This window comes from Rutilus rutilus (genome assembly GCF_951802725.1).
Source record: "Rutilus rutilus genome assembly, chromosome: 21".
NCBI lineage: Eukaryota > Metazoa > Chordata > Actinopteri > Cypriniformes > Leuciscidae > Rutilus > Rutilus rutilus.
The window spans coordinates 14,715,333-14,737,874 of NC_140226.1; the positions used below are offsets into that span (position 1 = coordinate 14,715,333).

Here is a 22,542-nt window from a genome sequence, read left to right on the forward strand (position 1 = left end):
AACGATTTTGAAAACATTATTTTAAAGTAAAAAATAATCTTTAGTGTTGCTTTAATAAACGGTGAGAAGTATTACGTCAGATATCCAGCGCTCGTTTCGACAACATTGTCTTGCTTCCTTTGAAGTTGCGGTGAAAAAGATATATTGACAACGTTAGTAATTCACTGTTAGATTATTAGATCGATTACACTAGCTTCACTCAAAACATAGCATGCTGAAGACATCTGCTGGTTAAAGCCGTGTAAATGCAACAAGGACAGCAAAAACATGTTCAGTGATGTTGTACACACTTTGACCGTTAATTGTTCATTGGTGTGGGCACAAATATAGTTATCGCCATAGTTATCGTTCTTGGTGTGAACGGCCCTTTAGGCTTGCTGCGATAGTTTGTGTTACCGGTGTTACACGGTGTTCAGCCGCACAAGAGTGAGGCGAGCTGACTGACAAGACGATGGCGGAAGATTTGCTTTCAAAACTAAATGTTAAAGCGCCTATTTGGCTATATTTTGGATTTAAACCCAATGCTAATAGGGAACCTGCAAACATTGACGCAATCTGTAATCTTTGCCTTATGAAGGTGGCTGCATCTGGAGGTAATACTACTTCTAATTTACACACACCTTCAAGTGCACCACAAGAATGAGGCTGCCGTGCTTATTCGATTTGTTAATAAAAGTTCTATGTTTTAAGTTTGTCATTGTACTGTTTTGTTGTGTTTTTCATTAAAGGGTTAGTTCACCCAAAAATGAAAATTCTGTCAGTAATTACTCACCCTCATGTTGTTCCAACCTCGTAAGACTTTCGTTCATCTTCGGAACACAAATTAAGATATTTTTGATTAAACGAAGGTCTTTCGGGGTTGGAACAACATGAGAGTGAGTAATTACTGACAGAATTTTCATTTTTGGGTGAACTAACCCTTTAAGAATAATAATGAACCCACCATTCAAGCAATTGCCACTAATTTGAAAGTGAAAGTAAAATGTGGACGGGCATTTATGAGTGATTTTAAAACGAGGTGGAAAAGAGGGATAAAAATCCATGTTGATACCGGTATTACAGGTGTTGTCACACGACGATTAACCGGTGGGAATTCCTCACCATCACATCCCTGATATATAATTTGATAATGCTGCCAGTTTGAATAGTTTCCCGACAGTGACTTTAGAATCTAGTTTAATAACACATTTTTTTAACTGTACAAACATGCTTTTTCTGCCTTAAAACAATAGAAGTTAGGAAAAAATAGTTTGTGCGCATATCTCACTTATTTGAAGAGGGAACAACCTATACAAAAAATTCACTATTAGTCACCTATTCAAAAATATTAACTAAACCAGTCATTGTGCTACACAGATTGACTCATGGGACTGGATTTTCGTACTCGCAGTGTTGTTGCTGGGATGGTACCTTTTCTGGTGATGGAAAAGGTTTGTTGCATTTCCCGCCTTGGTTGGAACTGACCATTGACATATTTTGCAGACCTTCTGGGCGGTTCACACAGAATGCGTTTTTGGATTCCACTGCTGTAGTTTTCCTCTGTGTTGTTTTTCTTTGTAAACGTGCACTAGACGGACGCACTGTTTAAGGGCTAGTTCAAACAGAACGCGTTTTTGTGGTTAAAGCGAAATAAAGGTCAGTGGAACAAAAAAAGACAAGCTCTTGACGTGTTTTTTTAAAAGTTGAACTTCTTTTAACTTGAGCACCGTCTTTTTAGAACGTTGTCATGCACGAGATACTACAAAAGATGCAAGCGCAACAGTTGGTGCGCTTCGTTGCTTTTAAGCAACCCAAACTTCCATATAGGACAGTGACCCTCCAGGTCCAAAGTTGCCCATCCCTGGTCTAAATCATAAATGTCATGAATGCTCATCTGAATGCTATTTTAACATTTGACAGAACGTTTCTGTTTTAGTTTTTTAATGCACAAGTTGTATAGGCATCTAAATGCGATAAGAGCCTCCTAAAACAACATCTTTAATACCACAGAACCACCCACCAACCAGCAGCGTTGGCATCGTAATCTTACAATAACTAGTGCCTACTTACCAACCTCTGCATTTCAGCAAATGAATGACTGGATAAGCATCACATGTTCATGAGCACCGCTATTAAGTTTAATTGTGCACCTTGTACTTTTCATTACACTTTTCTTATTTTAATTACCAGGACATTCATTCACAGTTGTGTAGCTTCAGCTAAGTAATAATCATCTCCATGTCATGTGTAAAACATGGCTTGGAGTGCATTGTGTTGCTTTCGGCCTGCCCAAGTGCATCCATGATGCCAAGTCTGTCGATGCGCGCACATTTATTAAGAAAAATCTAGTGGATCATAATTTAGGTCAAAAGTACAGAACATCATCTTTCCTAGTCACGGGCTGCGTATTTGCAAGCAACTGAAGCGGAAGCACATTTTTTAAATGACTCGATCTCAGACCTCGAGAGCTGAAGGGCAGTTCATGTGTTTCTGGGTGCACATTCAGGTTGTCTTTCTGACTAGCCTGTCATGCAAATGCCGGCCATGAGGTGTTAGACTGTGTTTGGCAGAACCCTCGGTCTCTGGCATACTCGCACTGACAGCTGTCACCGTAGCGTACGTCACTATCCCATGAGAAGGCTGCAGTGGACCATAATCGAGGTTCATTCCTTCCTCCCCCTTGTTCTCTGACTTGAGCCCCTTCAAGAATGCAGACAAAGACATGGGGATTTACAGTCCTGGCCTTGCGTCGACACTTTACTTCGGAGTGGTCGATACACTCTTGAAGGAGAGATTTAAACGGTTCTCCGTAGGAAATGCTTTCCTGAAGAATTCGGGCCTATTAGGAATATTGAGATAGTCCGATGAGGCAATGAGTGAATCCATTAAGTTGCACGAAATGGAATCGCAAGCATGTTTCTGGAATGCACCCTGAGTTTGCATGAAAGCCTGATTGAATGCGGCGGAATTAAAATGTGTGTTTGATGCCATTTGAAGACAGATCGAGGCCAGTGGCTTGTTTGTTAGTCTGCAAATCGAACACCACTTCTTAGACTGTATATGGAGGGTTTTCTCTCCAGTGGTTTCAATGTGGTTTTTATTTTCTGCCTGTGGTGCTTTGGTCTCGGTTTCATTTGTATACTATTATAGCACCAAGGCAGAGTGGTGATTTCCTCATTGTTTGCAGCGCCAATGGAGTGATGCAGAGAGTGGGGGAAGGGACGACACTGTTGACACAGTCTTTCATTGCAGCCTCCTCCCCTATAGACAGTTCCTTGGATAATAAAAGTGCAACTATAAAAAAAGTAGTAACCATTTGTGGTGAATTTGTTATTATGTGGTGTTATGTGTTGCAAACATAAAGTTAATTTTTTAACCACTGTATATTTTGTAAGGGTGGAAAACATTTAATTATTCACTTATAGTCATTTGACATATCATTTCATGCTTTCAACGAGAAAAGATTTACTGAACTTAAATGCAGTAATCTATTCTTTATAGATTTTTTAGAGTTCAACAAGAGCATGATTATTGCATTGATTTTAAAGTGCTAGGCGCGTTTCCATTAAAGATTTGCGCAAAAAAATTGTTTTGTTTTTTTCTTTCTGAATATCGACAAAAAACTGTTGCGAAATGACGCCGTTTCCATTAACCGATGTTATGCGACTAAAACGTCTTTTTTTTTTGCGATAAGTCATTCCAAAAATCATGGCGACGGACGTTGGTAAGTTTATATATATAATATATCACAGCCACGTACCGCACTAGATGTTGTTATTATTATTAATGGAAGTAAACGTAGGCGTGTTATCCAAGCATTAATGGCAAGGAAAGAACCTTATACTGTGAGCGGCACATATGAGGTGTTTCTGGGTTTTTCTCACTCATATCTGCTTCGAGATCTTGATTGTGGCATTTCTTTGAGGTTTAGAATCCAGTATTTCTGTCATTCTTTTGTCTTATATGAATTTAATAAAGAACTCTGTCTCGTATTCTGTCCAAACACACCGCGTCATCTACGTCAGCTGACCTGTAAATGCGCAAAAAACAGTTTCCATTGCAGTTTTGCGAAATATTCCTTTTTCGAATTGCCTGAAAAACCACCTCATGCGAGCGCAAAAACTTTTTTGCGATAAATGGGAGTTTTTGCGAAATTGACGTGTTTACATTGAGCGTATTTTCAATCCGCAATTTCAATTTGCGCAATTTGAAGGGTAATGGAAACGCGGCTACTGTCACTTTCAGTGATCTGGTTGAAAGTGATTAAGTGATTCGTTCACTTGAGGTTCATGGGAAGTCTGTGGGCCTGTTTACACCTGGTAATAAGATGTGTTTTGGTCGATTGGATCATAAGTGGATGATGCTAAATACAGGAGTAAACAGAGTCTAAAATATTTTTAAGCTTATCCATTTTCGACCAATTCCAGAGGTAGTCAAAAACGCATTAGACTGGATTGCTTTCATAGCGTAAACAATCATGTGGTCGAATGTATTCGAAAAGCCACAAAAGATGCCTACTCTCCAGCTACTGAGTCAATGCGTAAACATTATGAAAAGCGCGCTAGCCAGATGGGATTTAAACTTTGTTGGCTGGATCCAAGTTTGGTTTGAAGACAAAAAAACGTACCAAGCACAAGGTTCTCTCACCCTTCCTGTTTCTAACTAGCACTCGCAGTGTTCGACGTGGTCTTGGGGCTCTCAGAGCAGAAACGAAAGCTGCTGCTCTCCGTATGTTTTTCTGTCGTCTCCGGTCACGTTCATGTGTAAATTGTGCGAGCTTATTTTGTCCATTATATCGAAACATCTGAAAAACACAGATACGTTTACCCGCTTATAGACCCTTCTCTCAAAGAAATCAGGACAGAAGTGGTTGAAAGTGGACAAAACAGACGGATTAAAATACCAGGTGTAAACGAGGATGTTTCTTCCTCGTCTACTTGTGATTGACCAAAACGTATCTCAATACCAGGTGTGTAAACAGGGCCTGTGTGTGGTATTTTTACATGCTTTAAAATGTTTGTAATTACTCCTATCTTCAGTGTCACATGATCCTTCAGAAATCCTTGCTGTAGAAAAATATCTATTTATGTTAAAAAAAAAATCACACTGACTTTGAACGGTAGTGTATTAAAAATATAAATTTTGATTCAGTAGGCTATTGTTCTATTTAGTATTCAACATTAAACATTTTTCTGTACTTGTCGCTTTAAACATTGTTTCTTTAAACATTCTGTGTTTATATTCAGATATAATTTTGTTAATGCTCGTCCAGCCCTAACTGCAAGACTTGTTGTGGTTTGGGGGAAGGGTCTCATGCGAGCTCAGAGTCTGTGCTGCACGCTGCCAAACCGCCACTCTCTAAATGAATGTTTTTGTGTGTGCGATTGCTAAAGAAAGTAAGAGTTTGTGTCTTCCCCTGAAGCTGAGGACTCTGCTCAGTCAGTGCTGCCTCATATCAGGAAGCCTCTGACTCACTCCGACAAAAACAATGTCATAAAGCAACGTACAGGATAACTCGCGAGGCTACTCGATGACATCATGAGAGAACTCGTGTGATTAACTGCACCACAGCGCTGATCCCAGTTCTAGCTTGGGTATCTCTCAGCGATTGGTCTCACCTGTCACTAAGGCATTTTTGGGTTATAACAACCACATGCCTCTGCCTCCTGTAGAGAAAGCAGGCACAGGCGTAGAGACAGAGCATATGCATTTTTCATTTGTACAGTTGGCTCAGGGGCGATTCCAGTCGGTGCAAATGTACAGGACAGCCGTGTTAGGAAAACACAGAGTGATACATTGTGGGTTTAGTTGAACACTGTTTGGAAACCAGACTGGGAACTTGGGAGCAGCTGCCAGCTTTCCTGAGGTTGTCATTGGGTTGTCATGGCTGCCGTCATTGGACAATCCAAAACATGAATCTAACTTTGCTCTTTTATCAAAGCACCGATTTTATTTTCTCCAGCTTATACCTAAACATCAAAAAAAATATATATATATTATTTAATAATATTTTTTATTTTGCTTTATTTCTATTATATCTGATCATATTCTGCAATCAGAGCAGTATTTTTCTAGCAAGATTTACTACCAATTTGATACCTAAACACCCAATTTGTGTATAAAAAAAAAAAAAATTATATATATATATTTTATTTGTTGTTTGATTTAATTATTTTTTGATTTAATGTTTTTTTATTTAACATTTTTAAATGTTTTAATTTTATTTAAAAACATTATTAAATTTTTTTAACATTTTGGTGTTATTTTTAATATGTCAGAATATATTCTGCAATCAGAGCAGTATCTTTCTAGCAAAAAAAACTATAAAAATCGTATATGTTGACCGCATAAAATTGTACACACAAATTTACACTGAATTAAACTAGAAAACAACTTAATTTATATAAATTAGTCAAATTAAGTGATGAACAGCAGCATTTAACTAAATATTTTTCTCCTATTAAGACAATGCAGGTACTCAATTTCAATCACTATTTATTTGAACTTATTCACTCACACAAATCAACCAAACAAACGATTCACAAAAAATTATTTACCAACCCTACGTGAATAAGAGTAGGCTATACCGTTTAGGAGAGTGCGTTTAATCAACATTGTATGTTCAAAACTATACAATTGTGCTCAGAATGATGAAGACGGATAATATCATTTAAAAATGATAGTGATTAATATGATTAATTTCAGTACTTTGTCCATTCTGTCATCGCCTGTATGTCATTGTATTTGTCATGTTGGTGAATCAGATATGATAAGATGTGAGCAGAGGTATGGTAGTATAGGCTATGCCAGATAGTACAAGGTCAAAGTCACTAGGGCTTGTAACGGCTGATTGGGAAAGGAGGTGCCACCGGCGGGAGCTGCGAGCGTTAGCAGTCTGGGTGTAGCACACAACCCATTGAACTCATTCACGATTACACACATACCTACCTCAGGCTGCACTCTTGGCTGTAGAGGTTTGGTGGAGATCTCCTTAAGATTTAGTAATCTGTCCTTTGGGTATTTTGGAAAACATGCATTAAATTTGATTTGTATACCCTGAAAAATCTGTTAGCACAGTTTATGCCCTGCAGTGATAGATGAAAGACTTCCAACGGAAGATTTTGGGTAACAGATAGCATGGAGACAGGATAATTTTCTAAGAATATCCATATCTTTATTTCGACATCAGAACTGAGGGACTGTCACTCAGAAACCTTATTTTTAGTGTTACAGATGTACAGCTGCCATGTGTGTTTGTCCACCTCGTTTGCTCAACCCTCCTCCAGGAACTTGAGATGAAGCTCAGCTTGACACATCCTTCAAGGGCCAACATCTCCCCCAGTTCTCAGCGTGGTGTGACAGGGGGGGACGTCATCGTGCAACTGATTATACTACAAGTGTGGCATGGCCTGATTTTAAACGACAAGCTGAGCCTGGGGTCGTTGGAACTGAATCTAGGCATATTTTGTTTTCCCAGCTTTCCATCCCTCGCTTTTTCGTTTGCTCACTGTGTGGCTGTACACGCTTCGGTGATTTCCATAAACTCTCATGGGTGTAGATTTTCTAGATTGGGATTATAAAAAGGGTCACCATTGTTGAAGATTCGGTAATATGTGCAGAGGGCATGAACAAATAGGGAATAATTGCACATCATAGAGGAGACCAATAGTTATGAGATTCTTAAAGTCAGCTTGAAATTGAAATTGACTTCCCATTTACTTTTTATACACTTTTTTTTTTTCTTGGCTTATTATTGATTCATCAGTGCATGGTATTCCAAAGTAGTTTTTCCACAGACCACTTTTCACTATTTTTTTTTATTTATAATACATTTTTATATTAATAATGTATATTTTAAATAATAATTTATTAATGGCTATTAAAAGCTCATGATACAAAGAAATATTGGGTAAAATAGCATGAACTATTTTTAGTTGCCTTTTTACTGAAATGTATATTTAGTTTTATACTTAAAACTGAAGTTTCCCTCAATTTCGTTCATTGTTTAGGCCGCCCATTATGGTTTGGAACAGAGCTTTGCATTTTGCATTAGTGGTTTTTCATTACCCAGAGAGCAACATCAGAATTGAATTGAATTAATTGGGCCTGGAAAGGCACAGTCTTCTGTGAGTGATTAGGATCCTTCAATATGCTCCCATAGTCTGTCAGTAATGCTTATATAGGTCATTGTGTTCACAGAGTGCCGTGCAAAGCCATTGAGGTGCCCTCTACAGATAACACAACATTTGAGTCAGGGCTCCAAATGCATATTTACCCTGTAAACGGCAAGGCTTTCTCAGTGAGAGACGGGCTGTTTGTGTTCAGGTCCACTGAGCAAAGTACAACTGATGACATGGATTCGCTCAGGATGTGTAATTGTGTGCAGAGCCGGCAGTTCCTAGTTCCCATTTGAGTGCGCTCAGGGTGATGACATGCTATTTTGGTCAGCTGTGAGTTAGTGAATTTGGATAATGTGTTTTTTTCTGGGATATTTAAAGTTCATATATATTAGGGCTGCACATTATATAGAAATTATCGAAATATCGCAAATGTATATCACTATATGCATATTGCAACAGCTTGCAATAACGGGGGTCATGAACAAAAGACAAAGAGAAAATAACTTTTGTAGCTTAAATAAGAATCAGTATATATTTCATTCATTCAGGGAAAACTAAGCAGTGTTTTATTTTTACATTTGTTTATTCAGTTTCTGTTGTTAAACCTAATGTAGGCCTACCTGAAACCCTAAACCATGTGGTTTACACTGATGTTAAAATAGCACCTCTTATGCTACAGTAAAACACTGCTGTTCATTTTCAGAAGTTGAGTTTTTCTTATAATTTTAACTACATTTTAAAGCTACACTGTGTAATATTTTAAGTTGATTTTTAGCAAAAAAACACTTTGTTCTTTCAAAATTATACATTCTCATTAATGAGTAATCACTTCAACCAACTTCAACCACTTCAAGTATTCTCGTAAGTGTATAATCTGCCATTTAGAATACATACGAGCGAGTCGCTCGAATGGCGGAAGCCATGTTGCGCATCCATCTTGAAAATACATTAGACAAAGAGGGACATACCTGGAAATTCAAGCTTCGCCTTTCGTGTTTTTACACGCAGTGGCACCGTGACGAATGCGAGGGGGAGATTACTCGCGACTGCCGGCAGATTTGAAATAATACGGCCACCGTAGGAGTTAAAACGCACTCGGAATGGGAGGGGCTAGAAAGTAATATTCAGTTGGTAGTCATATACAATTTCACCGCTAGATGGGAGTAAATCCTACACAGTGTAGCTTTAAAGATAATTTAAGTTTATTTTACACTTCAAGCATTATCGAATCGCAAATCGAATATTGCATTATTTAATGAGTTATCGCATTTTTCTTCAATATTGTACAGCCCTAAAAAAATCTAATATATATATATATATATATATACACACATGCATACATACATACATGCATACTAGTACTCCAGTGTACTTCTAAAAATACCATGGTACTGAATCCTGGTATATGTACAACATGGTGTTAATGGTATCATCATGATATCTCATTAAAGTAAACCTGTTCTGATTTTATATTTTATTATAATCTATATGTATTCTTATACATTTATTTGAGATATTTTTAACAAGCTCTATTTTTCCATCTTTTTCCCATATGCACCCTCTCCTTGGATCAACTTGCAGCAGGGGTCAGCCAAAGGTACAGCACTCATTTCACTTTGAAACGAAACATGAGTGCATCATGAAAATATGAGTTTGATATGAGCATAACAAAACCATATTTCTCTCTCTCTTTTAAGACCTTCGCCTATGACCACTGTTTTTGGTCGATGGATGAGTCTGAGACAGAGAAGTTTGCTGGTCAGTTTCTGCAAACATTTCTTGAAGAAGCCACTTTGTTTATTTCTTGGTTCAGTACCAAGCATCTCATCTGTATCATCTTGTTATGATGGTTTTTATGCTGGTGCTGCTGAAGATAAGGTTTTGTTTACACATCAAGCTCATCTGCACTAACAAGGTTTTTCCAGAAAATCTATAATGTGTCACCTTGAAGTTTACAATACAATTACAGACAAAGTTTGGTACTTTTTCTTTGGGACAAAGTGATTCCAAAAATTTATTCTTAAAATGATTTTGCTTTAAGACAATTTGTTTTATGCATCTGCGTAAAATATAGGCTAAGCAAAGTTTTGTTGACAGCTAGATGTATGTTGCTATACTGTCTTTTAGCAAAATTTTGAACCATGTACCATGAATCCTATTTTTAGTGACATTATTTAATGACAAGCTCATTTTACCTCCCAGTTCTCATTATCAAATTAATCTATAGGTTTTACATTCTGTAACATTTTTTTTTTACAGTATTTGTTGAAATGCATTACGTTCTCCTGTTTTTCCCCTTTTCCACATACACATCCTCTCCTTCACATGACGAATCATCCAGAAGAATTCAGTGAAGCCTATTTTAGGACCATGACCTTAATTTAGCTTAATTGTCATTTTAGGGTGAAATATAACTTTGATATGTTCTTTTAAGGTTTTGTGAGATTCACCCCTAAAGACTTCATCTTAATTGTCATTCAATCATATTTTTACAGGTCAAGATGTAGTGTTTCAGTGCCTTGGGGAGAGTCTTTTGCACAATGCTTTTCAGGGTTACAACGCCTGTATTTTTGCTTATGGGCAGACTGGTGAGTAATATTTTGTACACAGTGACCTTTGCTCATGTTTTCAAAGCACTCTGAACTAGGGCTGTGTGATTAATCGTTATTGATTTTCTATTTCTATTTTGTCTTCCAACGATTATGAAAACGATTCAGCGGTGCGCTTTCGATCCTCCCTAAGCCAAACTTAACATCCAAATCAGCTGAATAAGTGTTGTAAAATGCAGTCTACTGTTGCTAAACTGCAGGACGTTCCTGATATTAAACAGTGTCATTAAAAGCAAATTAAGCCGCGAAAGAGATACTGTTTCCCAGGTGGCTTTCTGCACGTGCGCTCTGAGACGGAGCAGAACATGCATAAGCCAAGTATACTGTGGGCTTCAGATTGGCTCCTGAACGGGCAAATAGCCTATACACAGAGTGTCCTCGTAAATGCAGTCGGTTGTAAACAGTTGAGAAAGAAAACGTGTGTGTAACCAGTAGTCTATATTGAATCCATGCATTCAGTATTAAAGTGACAGCAGCCCAATATTACTTCAGTCTGTGTCATTAATGTTAATCAAACAACAAAGACAAAGATAAAATCATTTCCTGCTCTTGAATGAATAACTTTTGTAGCTTTAATAAGGATTAATCTATATTTAATGTATATAGTGAAGACTATGACGTCTGCAGTATCCACTGCTAATACATCTCCCTGAAAAACTTAAAGCACTGTTCTTATTGTATTGCTGAATGTTTACTTTTTTGTAATATATTCAAGTAATTATTATTTATATTAAGTAGCATGAAATGATTTCTTGTCTGCTGTGATGTCATTTTCCTCAGGCTCTGGAAAGTCGTACACCATGATGGGTTCGGTGGACCAGCCTGGTTTGATCCCCAGACTCTGCAGTTCTCTGTTTGACCGGACCATACAACACCAGCGAGAGGAAGAGAGCTTCACCGTAGAAGTCTCTTTTATGGAAATCTACAACGAGAAAGTCCGGGACCTGTTGGACCCCAAAGGGTGTGAAGCCTATTGTGTCTTATGTTCAATCTCTGAGCTGTACTCTGCTGTTAATGTCGATCTTACACAATATCCGTTTGCTTTGTTCCTACAGGAGTCGACAAGCCTTGAGAGTGAGAGAGCATAAAGTTTTGGGGCCTTATGTTGATGGTCTGTCCAGACTTGCGGTTGAAAGTTACAAGGTGACACAACTTTGATTTCTTTAATGGGAGAGTGACATGCACTTCGCACAATCATTAACCTTTCACCCCTTTTCTTTTTTTTTCTTCTTTTTTTTTTACAATACATTCTGTCATTCGGTTAGTCATGTGGTTAATTTATCCCCTCTTTGGGTCTGTAGTTGATTCTGAGCAAATCCTGCTTTAGGAATGTTTGTAGTCAGCTCACGAGATTGCATGTGTCACTGCTGAAGTTTTTGGTATTATGGAAATCTTAGTCATTCAAAAGCCTGCACAGAATTTGCAGAACATTTCCACAGATTTTTGCAGAATTTGATGAATGTTATATATATATAGTTTTTTGCATATCCTTTGCCTGTTCATTTATTAATTAATTATACTGAAGTAAATTGGATTTGATTGGATTAAATGTGTTGAATATTTTGGATTAACATATTCTTCCAAACCTAAATCCATTCTGTAGAATTCCACAGATTCCAGAGTGGAAGTCCTTTCAAAACCTAAAAACAGGTTACTTTGCAGTAACCGTTTCATTAGCATTGTGTATGCCTTATTTTTAGAAGCTGTATTCAGGGCATCTTTACTGCTTTTCTATTCTCTTTCTTTCAAAAAAAAATTGTGTACATAAGTGTGCAGTTGTTCTGACCTTTAAAATACATCTGAGATTCTAATCATGTCCCTTTTCCAACTCAAAGGACATAGAGTCCCTGATGTCTGAGGGGAATAAATCCCGCACTGTGGCGGCCACCAATATGAATGAGGAGAGCAGTCGCTCCCATGCGGTTTTCAATATCATCCTCACGCACACGCTGAAGGACCTGCATTCAGGGGTAAGAACACACTTAAACACACTGTTCTGAAGCTCAAAACTGATTTACATAGATTAAGATTTAGATACAAGATAAGACAAGTGGAAAATCACTTAAATGGGTCAAACTCAAGTTTCAAGTGTTTTTATTTTTTTTAAGTCCACTTGTTATGTTAGTCAGTGTTGTTGTTTTTTGCACCATAACTCATAATCATGATAATTTTCCCCCATCAGTTTTTGCTATTGTACCCTTTTAGACTTTTGCATGTAAATTACATCCTTTATGATTGACTTTGCATACCAGCATAGTTTGTTTTTCAGGCTGGGTCAAGTTTCTGAATAATGAATAAACATTGATGTGTAAATGTGGGTGGTCAAATGTTAATATATTTTATACTTTACTGTCATGATCTCTGATTTACATGTTTTGCAGCTCCTTGTTATAAATGGTTTGGGAGCATTGTGTTGCACGCATCAGAGTCTATCCTCAAACTCTCTTATTTTGAGAGAGAGGAAAACCATGTTTTCTCTGATACCTTCCTCTTTAATTGTTTTATTTAATTTGGCAATAGTCCTGCTTCTGCTGTCTGCTGATAAAACCCAGATCTTGAATGTTCTTGCTAGGTCCTCATGTAATAAAGCCAAGTACTGCAGGAAGGAGAAGGTTGAGAGATGAGTCATTGTGTCAGGCCCTGATGATCTCATAGATGGATGTATCTGAATACCTTTTATCAGCTGATGTGGACCTGTGTTGGCACAGTCCAGTGTTCAGGCTAAAATTTTCCCTTTTAGATTTATGACACCGCCTTTGCTTTTCTTCCGTTCACTTAAATCATTAAAGGTTTATAATGTTAAACCTATTTATAATGTTGCATAAGTCGTTTAATTGATTCAGCTTCAAAGATCTCTGTGAATATAACTGTCAATCAAAGCATATAGGTTTGGAACGAGTAAATAAAAAGGGTAATTGTGTGAACTTTACTATCTAGTGCACTCTGGCCCACGGTAACCTTCTCTTTTCGGCTTTATCGTGAGCATGGGAAGAGCTCATGCAAATAGCAGGAAAATTGATGAATAAATTATAGAGTATCCGAGTTTAGACGTCAACTGATCTCCTCTGGCACTGTCCTGGTATCACTGCGCTTTTCTTTTGTGGCGTATGTCATGATCACCTGACTCGACTCATGTCCAGTCCCTAATCTATAATTCATCAGAGTCTGGACCGCATTGGTCACTCAACAGGTGCACTCAAGACGACAGCAGAGATCTAAACTTAGCATGTTGTCACTTAAACAGAGCAATGATAAAGTATTAGCCTGCATGTACACACACCAGGCCCAGCCCTTATGAATGTGGTGTTTGTCAGCTCAGCCGTCGATAAGCAATGATGTGTGTATTTTTCCAGCGCAGTCATCAGTGCTGCCTTTTGCATGCTGTGGTTTCCCATGCAAACAGCTCTGTGTGGGTACATGACTGCTGGAGAAGGAAGGGCAATGGATTACCTCTGATTTCCATGTTCTTTTGTTTAAAATATGTTTAAATCGTATAATGGAAATTTTTACATTGTCTTTGCCTGGCCACGCAAACTCGCCACCATCCAAGCGCTAGCAGTTCATCCATTGAGTTGCTAAGGTGTTTTGAGGGGTTAGTGCATAGTTATGCGTTTGCCAAGTTTTTCTGGTTGGTTGTCAGGGTGTTTCTATGCAGTTGCTAATATATTCTAAGGGGTTAATGTATAGCAAGCAATGTAGATGCTAGAGTGGTTGTTTGGGTTTGGTGAGGTCTCGAAATTAACTTTTTTACTTGGTAGCACTGGTGCTCCCAACTTCAAAAAGTTAGGAGCACCAGCAAAAATTTAGGAGCACCCACCAAAAATTAAGGAGCACCACAACTACAAATTATATATTAACAGATTTTATTTCATCCTGTGGCCAAGATTTGAAATTTGGTCTTCTGGCTCTATATCATCTCACCCCGATGACATTGGCACATGATTTGTCATTTGACATAAATTAAGTGAAGGCAAGCTCTTCTTTGGCGATGGTGTATGCGGTGTTATATTCATAGACAGTATGGTTATATTTGACGTATCCTGCTGATTAAAAGCCTTAATAATTGAACCTGATGAACCTGATTTGTTTGCCACACACCTGTCCCTGCATTTTTTGCTTGGCACTTGGCACTCTATTGCTATTAATATGCTGTATTAATCTTTGTTAATCTTAGTTAAAAAAATACAGCTGTTCATTGTTCATTAATGTTACTTCACAGTGCATTACTATGTTAACAAATAAAAAATAAATAAATAATTCAATAATGTAGGCTATTAGTAGCCCAAATGTTGAAATTAACATTAACAATGGTTAACAAATTAACAAAGTGCAGTTTATTAATAGTACATGTTAACTGTGTTAACTAGAATTTAATAAGTGGAACATTATTGTAAAGTGGTACCGATTTGTTATACACCGATTCAAACGTCTCGTGAGTGTTTTGGACAGATCAGTTGTTTTAACCATTCATTAAAGTGAATCGGTTCAAATGAGTCATTAGTTCGCGAATCGGACGTGTCATTAGTGGACGTGTAGCATACGGCAAGCGTTGTGTGATTATCCCGGTAGTTTATTTTTAGCACAATTCACACTCCACGGTAATTTAGGAGAAAAAAAATCTCCGAATGCTCCACGTGAAACTTCGGTCTTCCACCCTTTTGCTATCGTGTCAAATGATTTTGATTAATATGCGCGAGGGAGAGAGAGCAATACAGCGCGCGCGCGGCCGGGGCTTTCTCTCGTCAAGCGCAGCAGTCACTCACGCACCGATCAAAAGGCTTTGGCGGCCGCCAAAAAAAATCATTGCAGGAAAAACCCCGGGATTGGTTATATAGCGTTGGATAGAATGACGGTCCGGCCATCGCGTATCAGCGCACATAAGGTACACACTGTGAAGTAATTTACAAACGTTTTTTAGAGAAATGAAAACAGGTCGCACCACAACCATTATTTGCACTCGCACAAATGCTCCCAAATATATTTTTTGGTCGCACAGATTAAATTTCAGGAGCATATGCGACCAAAATGGTCGCAATTTCGAGCCTTGCTGTCGTCTGAGTGGTAAGGTGTTCTGCCACCCTGTAGCTATTATGTTGCCAGAGTGTTCTGAATGGTTGTGGCATTACTTTACAGTTTCTAAGGTGTTCTGAGAAGTTAAAGTAAAGTAAAGTATCCTGGGGGGTTGTTAGGGTGCTGCCATGTAGTTTCTAAGGTGTTCTGAAGGGTTATGCATGGTTATGTGGTTACTAGGGCATGGGTGATTGTTAGGGGATTGCTTTGCAGTTGCTATAATGTTTTGAGGGGTTAATGCATAGCTATATGGTTGCTAGAGTGTCCTGGGTGGTTGTCAGGATGTTGCCATGCAGTTTCTCAGATGTTCTGAGTTATTAATTCATAGATACACGGTTGCTAAGGTGTTCTGTGTTGTTGTCAGTGCTGCTCTGTAGTTTCTAAGATGTTCTGAGTGGTTAATTCATAGCTAAACAGTTGCTAAGGTGTTCTGGGTGGTTGTCAGGGTGTTGCTAGGGTGTTCTGGGTGGTTGTCAGTGTTACCCTGTAGTTTCTATTCTAAGTGGTTAATTCATAGCTATAAAGTTGCTAAGGTGTTCTGGGTGGTTGTCAGAGTGTTGCTATACTGTTTTTAAGTTGTTCTGAGGGGTAAACGTATAGCTATATGGTTGCTAGGGTGTTCTGGGTGGTTGTCAGGGTGTTGCCATGCTAAGTGCTAAGGTGTTCTAAGGAGTTAACTTGCAGAGGTCATTCACATATATAAAGTGTTAAAGTTACAGTTGCAAGAACAGCCTGTTAATTCTAAAGGTCAGCAAGACGGTGGAAAAAAATGGGTCATTAAAAAGTAACTTGTTAAGGGGGAGAAAATAAAATGCTACAAAAGTACAGAATATGCCTGCTAGTTGATTAAAGATTAACGAATGAACTCCGGCTCTATATGATTCTGTTTTCTCAGCCCATGTGCATTTGGAGCCTCAAGCTTTTGCAACACAAGGACTCTCTTTGTTGTTGTAATGCACTGTAATCTCGGTCCAGCTCCCAGCCCCCCTCACAACTTCCCATATCCTCTCGCCTCCCGCTCGCATCTCTTTGCGTCTCCTCTCAATTAAACCTCATCTCTGATGCTCAAACAGGGGGATTGTGTACAGTAAGGTCTGATGCTGGGCCATATAAAGGAACTCCACCCCACATACTCGTCCAATGCTGTGCAATAGAGAGGAGAACAATGGATGCTTGTCCATGGCCTGCCATAGCCTCTCTTGCCATTGTTCCTTCGTAATATAGGACAGCTCACCAGAATTTGTCCAGCATGGTCATTCATACACAAATTTAACGTTTGAAGCCATTTCCCTGGATTTCTAAGGACAAGCACAGAGAGGCTCGACAACCATGGAAATGTTCAGTAGTGAGGGATTATGTTGCTTTTTCCTTTAATTATTAGTTCCCGCCACCGTTAGTTTGCTTTTTATTTCCAGAATAACTAGGCGGTAGGCGCCATTCATGGAAAGAGACATGTAATGAGGTCATGTGACATACTATTAAAAAATAGTAGGCGGTGTATACTCCGCAGTAAGTATGCTTGCTAGTATTACGTTTTGAACAGCATTTCTCATTTCTTTTTTTGTACTCTTTCTCTTTCTACAGACAAGTGGGGAAAAGGTGAGTAAGCTGGGTTTGGTGGACCTGGCAGGAAGTGAGAGAGCTGCAAAGACAGGCGCTGCAGGCGAGCGGCTCAAGGAAGGCAGCAACATCAACAAGTGTGTGCACTCTTGTCTCATTCTGCATGATTACTTTGTCTTTTTTTATTTAGTCTGTTTTGTCTTGGTACTTTTTTTCACTTAATGCACCAACCTACAGAAGGTTTGTATGAATTTTACAGGAGCTGTCAAGAACAAGGTCATATTGCATTCTGAAAAATAATAACTTTTATTTAACTTGAAGAAATTGAAACCTAAAAAGGAAGCATAAAAAAAGACATTTAAACTTTTCTGCATTAGGACATAATTTTTAGGAAATGTTTTGCATTATATTATATATTATATTATATATTTATATTATTTATGTTATTTATTATATTATATTACATTGAACAATAATTATTAATATTAAATTAATCAATTCCATTCAATTCAGTATAATATATTAATTACTATTTAATAATAATAATTTTTTTATTTAACTTTTTTTAAATAATAATAAAATTGTATTTAATAATAATGTAATGTAATAATTAGAAGATCCAAAAATCATCTTCCTTTTCTTTATGAATACCTGACCCAGATTCTTTTGCTTAAGTCTCTGAATATCTGAGTCACCTCTGAATGTTTTCCTATGGCACCGAATTGAGGCGTTTCCTTTTCTGGTGGATGGGTGCTTTGAATTTTAAAGGGCACATATCATGGAAAAAAACTGTTGAAATACGTCTGATCTTTTATGTAGACGTACTCTTCATTTACAGTGTGAAGCTCCTCTCTAATGCTGTGTCTTTTAATCACCTAAGAATGTATTTTGCAACATTGATTTGTGGTGTTCTTTTTTTCTGTGGCTGAGAGAGGAGTTTTATACTGTGGAGAATCAGTCTTGTTAAAATGGCCGCATCTAAGGGCACCGTTTGTTCTGAGGAAGGTTTATAAATCTGGTGAAGGATTTTTGGCCTGCAGGTGCATATTTCTCTGTGTTCTGTGTCTCGGTCTGTTTCTCTCTCACTTATTTTTTTCCCATTTCTATCTTTCCTCTCCACACTGGACAGGTCTTTAACCACTCTGGGTTTGGTGATCTCAGCTTTGGCAGAGCAGGGAGCTGGAAAGAACAAGAACAAGTTTGTGCCCTACAGAGATTCAGTGCTGACATGGCTACTCAAGGTATGAACACTCATTCTGTCCGGTAAACACTGGGAGAGAGAATTTCCACAGAATTTTTTTTACTTTTTCCAAACGACTGCCAGACACACTTTTGAATGTATAATGTCTGTCCTTCTGGTGTAACCGCAGGACAGTCTGGGTGGAAACAGTCGGACTGCCATGGTTGCCACCGTGAGCCCTGCGGCCGATAATTACGATGAGACGCTGTCAACGTTGCGCTATGCAGACCGAGCAAAGAGCATTGTCAACCACGCCGTGGTCAACGAAGACCCCAATGCCAGGATCATCCGGGAACTCCGAGAGGAGGTGGAGAAACTGCGAGATCAGCTGACGCAGGCTGAGGTAGACACTTTTTATAGTTTTCGTAGTGTTTTGATGCAAAAGGTCAAAAACAATGTTTTAGGAACCTGTCATGTTCCTCCTCAGTCTATGAAGGCGCCAGAGCTGAAGGATAGACTGGAGGAGTCTGAAAAATTGATACAGGAGATGACGGTCACCTGGGAAGAGAAGCTGAGGAAGACTGAGGAAATTGCACAAGTAACCTCCACAATAATTTGCACTCTTTTGGCTGGATTGTAATTTTGTTTATGTCTGGATACTCTGTAGTTCATGTGCCATAACACCATCAGTCAAACACAGAAGTGGACACTCATGTTCTTCTTGCGTTGGGGTTTTGTTCTGCATAGGAAAGACAAAAACAGCTGGAGAGCCTTGGCATCTCTCTGCAATCTTCTGGTATCAAGGTTGGAGAAGATAAGTGCTTCCTGGTCAATCTCAACGCTGACCCTGCCCTTAATGAACTACTGGTTTATTATCTAAAGGTAATGCACAACCAGGACTTTTTTTTTTGTAAGATACTAAAAAAAATTCATTCATTCATTCATTCATTCATATCGTTTTTATAATTAACATTTATTCAGCAAAGATGCATGATCAAAGAATCCTGGAACAAATGTATTACTGTTTTCAACAAGAAAAAAAATGAGCACCAAATAAGCATACTAGAAGGATAATTCAGCCTTGCCAACACAGGAAACAAATCACATTTTAAAATAAAATATGAAAATATTTTTTAAATAAATAATAATAACAATATTTCACTATATTACTCAGGGTTCCCAAGGGTCTTTGAAATCCTTGAAAATTTGTGAATCTGAAAAAAATTCAAGGCCCTGGAAAGTTTTGGAAAATAAACATACATAGATACAGGTCCTTGAAAGTGCTTGAATTTATTAAGTTTTCTGGAAAAAAATCTATATTATTCCCTCCGGTCCGCTAATGTGTTATTTCACCAACACTTCGTGGCCTATGCAGTGTTTCCCCTACCATTATATAAGGGGGGCGCCCCGCCCTCCTAACGGCTCCCCCCGCCCCCCTTGGAGGTCAAGTAAATTTGATTTGATTTTCTTTATAGCGACAGATTACAATTTGTTATTTTATAAAAAAAAAAAACTAAATGGCCCTTAAGTAATATGTTATTTATCTTATTTCCACGATGGCATGTCTTTTCTGTCTGTGTTTACAATTATCCCAATGAGTGCGCACACTCACACACAAACAAACACTTGCGTCACATACAGTTGAGCACTAGCGGACAGAGAGCGCGCGGCTGGAAATGTGTCGCTGAACTGAAGATGGCAACACTCGCTCTACTGCGAGTAGCAGCCGGAGTAGCTCTCCTGCTCCAAGTCTAACGCCCGTTTCACATATATTTCGTTTGCGGTGAGTATTTTTTTTCCGTACCCATGTTAACAGAGCTTTCACACTGCACGAGGATGCAGTCCGTCGATGATCGATCTGTTCCAGTTGCGGTGCGTATACAGCAGTGCAGAGATCGTTTCTGCACCGAGTCTATTTCTGCTGTGCTGCAAACGCTGAATTAAAGTGACAGCGCATGTTTCGTGGTCAAAATGAACACAGATTGACCTGAAAATGTAGTAATTTCACCATAAGTGCGATTAATTAAATAAAATGTAGTAATCTCACCATAAATTTATTTAATTAATTACTACTTTTTTCACTTTAAGACTGAGTTAAAGCAAGGAAAACTACAATTTACCTCAACAAGGCGACATAATGAACAACACTCGTCTTATTCGTGGAGGTGGAAAAACAAGTTCTTTGTGACATGCAAGATTTATTGTATTAAAATTTAAATACAAAAGATTTTAATATAAGTACATGGTTAAATATTTTACCACTTGCTTGAGCAACTTAATATATAATTATATAGAAGTAATGTATTGAATAATACATTGTTTAAATTGTGTTTACGTGAACGCGCGTTCACAGCAGTGGTGCGTCTGACAGGATTATTCTCTCCAATAAATGCATCATAGAAATAAAAACTTCTCATAAAAAAAGCCCATTTAAAATTTATATATATATTGGTTAGTATTTATAAATCTTTTTTTAGTTGTTAGTTAAAAAATAAAACTATTTAAGCTCTGGTCCATTAATATTAATATTAACAAATACTTCTATAAATTTAACAAAGGTTATTTGCAAAAGTCAATTTTAAAAAGATTTAAATATGTTTATTTTTTTAAAGAGATATCTTATGTTAACATTTTTTAACTTTTACAAACCATTACCCTCCCAGACAACCAATTTATGTGACAGATAGATAGATAGATAGAGATAGATAGAAAGCGTCTGTGTCAATTTTCCCCAAACCAACCGACCAACCAACCCCCCCCCCCCCCCCCCCCCCCCCCCCCCCCCCCAAACCTGTAAACCTAGGGGAAACACTGCTATGCATACTGGCTTGATTTACGTTAGTTATGTGCATTTACATGTTACGTCAAGTGTTTCCCGCGTGAGGTACTTTGTGTTGTACGTTGCCATGACATTCATATGTGCACGAAACTGCTACGATGGTACATCAACGTTTTACAGACACCGTGAAACATTGCAAAAATAGGCTGAAACGATGTAACCTTACTCTCTCTTGAAATGTGTCCTCACAATGGCCCTCATTTATCAAAAGTGCGTACACCAAATTTCCAGCGTACACCTGGCGTACACCCAAAACCACGGTGACTTTGAGATTTATCAATATGGACGTTGGCGTACGGCACGCTCAAATCCTACGCCAGCTCACGAGGTGGTGTACGCACGTTTTGAGTGCGGGAATGCGCAGAAAAACAATTCCTAACACTGCAAAACGCACTGACAAACTAAAAGATATGATATATTATGAGCCACTGTAAAAAAAACAAAAAAAACATAGTAATTATAAACTTCAGTGTTTATTTTTTGTGCAACATGGACTTCAATGTTTAATTTGTGTGATTTTACCAAAGCATTTGATTTGTAGGCATATGTATTCCTTCAGTTGCGAGCCTGTGCGCTTTACCTGACGTTTCAAGCCTTGTTTATACTTTCGCCTGGCTCTGCAGCGCGAGTCTCCGCACAGACTGCGCGCGCACCTCCCCAAACGGACGAGGCGTTTTTCGACGAGCTCGCCGTTGTACTATTCTTTGAAACGATGGTTAGGCCAGGGTTAGGCCCGGCAGATGTGCACGGACTGGGTTTAGTAATGAAAGGCTTTCAATGACCAAAAAAATCATTCAGACTGACATTAATATTTTTAAATAATAATAATAATAATACAAATAATAATAACGACATTCTTCTTCTAAATAACAATAAACGTCATTAATAATAAAAATCTAGAAATCAATTTTGTTTCTTTCCACTTCCCTGGTTTCGCTTTCTCTTTCTCAAAGAAGTTTCTCTTCTTTGCCGTCTTCCGTGTGTCCATGGCGTAAAATGAGGGCGTGGGGGAAGCGGAGACTTGAATATATAGGGGCGTGTTATTCTAATGACGATCGATTTCAGCCGCGGCATTTATCAAGGGCAGGTATTGCGTACACCTGGATTTCAGAGGTACGCACAGCTTCATAAATCAGGCGATGAGAGGAGTGTAAGCATAATCTTACGCCAATATATACGCCCGTT

General features: G+C 38.3%; 2 protein-coding genes across 2 annotated transcripts in view; one reads left to right on the top strand and one right to left on the bottom strand.

Moving 5' to 3' along the window:
- nrxn3a (neurexin 3a) overlaps positions 1-22,542 on the bottom strand; it is a 759,351-nt gene that overhangs the window by 39,280 nt on the left and 697,529 nt on the right. The gene's annotated exons all lie outside the window — the stretch shown is intronic.
- The window catches only part of kif13ba (kinesin family member 13Ba), a 53,344-nt gene that overhangs the window by 10,752 nt on the left and 20,050 nt on the right, over positions 1-22,542 (top strand). The window contains exons 3-13 of the mRNA XM_084392662.1: positions 9,681-9,696; positions 9,797-9,857; positions 10,595-10,687; positions 11,489-11,669; positions 11,764-11,851; positions 12,544-12,678; positions 17,363-17,475; positions 18,468-18,579; positions 18,709-18,921; positions 19,006-19,116; positions 19,266-19,400. Of these exons, the coding sequence (XP_084248788.1) occupies positions 9,681-9,696; positions 9,797-9,857; positions 10,595-10,687; positions 11,489-11,669; positions 11,764-11,851; positions 12,544-12,678; positions 17,363-17,475; positions 18,468-18,579; positions 18,709-18,921; positions 19,006-19,116; positions 19,266-19,400 (1,258 nt within the window). The remainder of the gene's footprint in view (positions 1-9,680; positions 9,697-9,796; positions 9,858-10,594; positions 10,688-11,488; positions 11,670-11,763; positions 11,852-12,543; positions 12,679-17,362; positions 17,476-18,467; positions 18,580-18,708; positions 18,922-19,005; positions 19,117-19,265; positions 19,401-22,542) is intronic.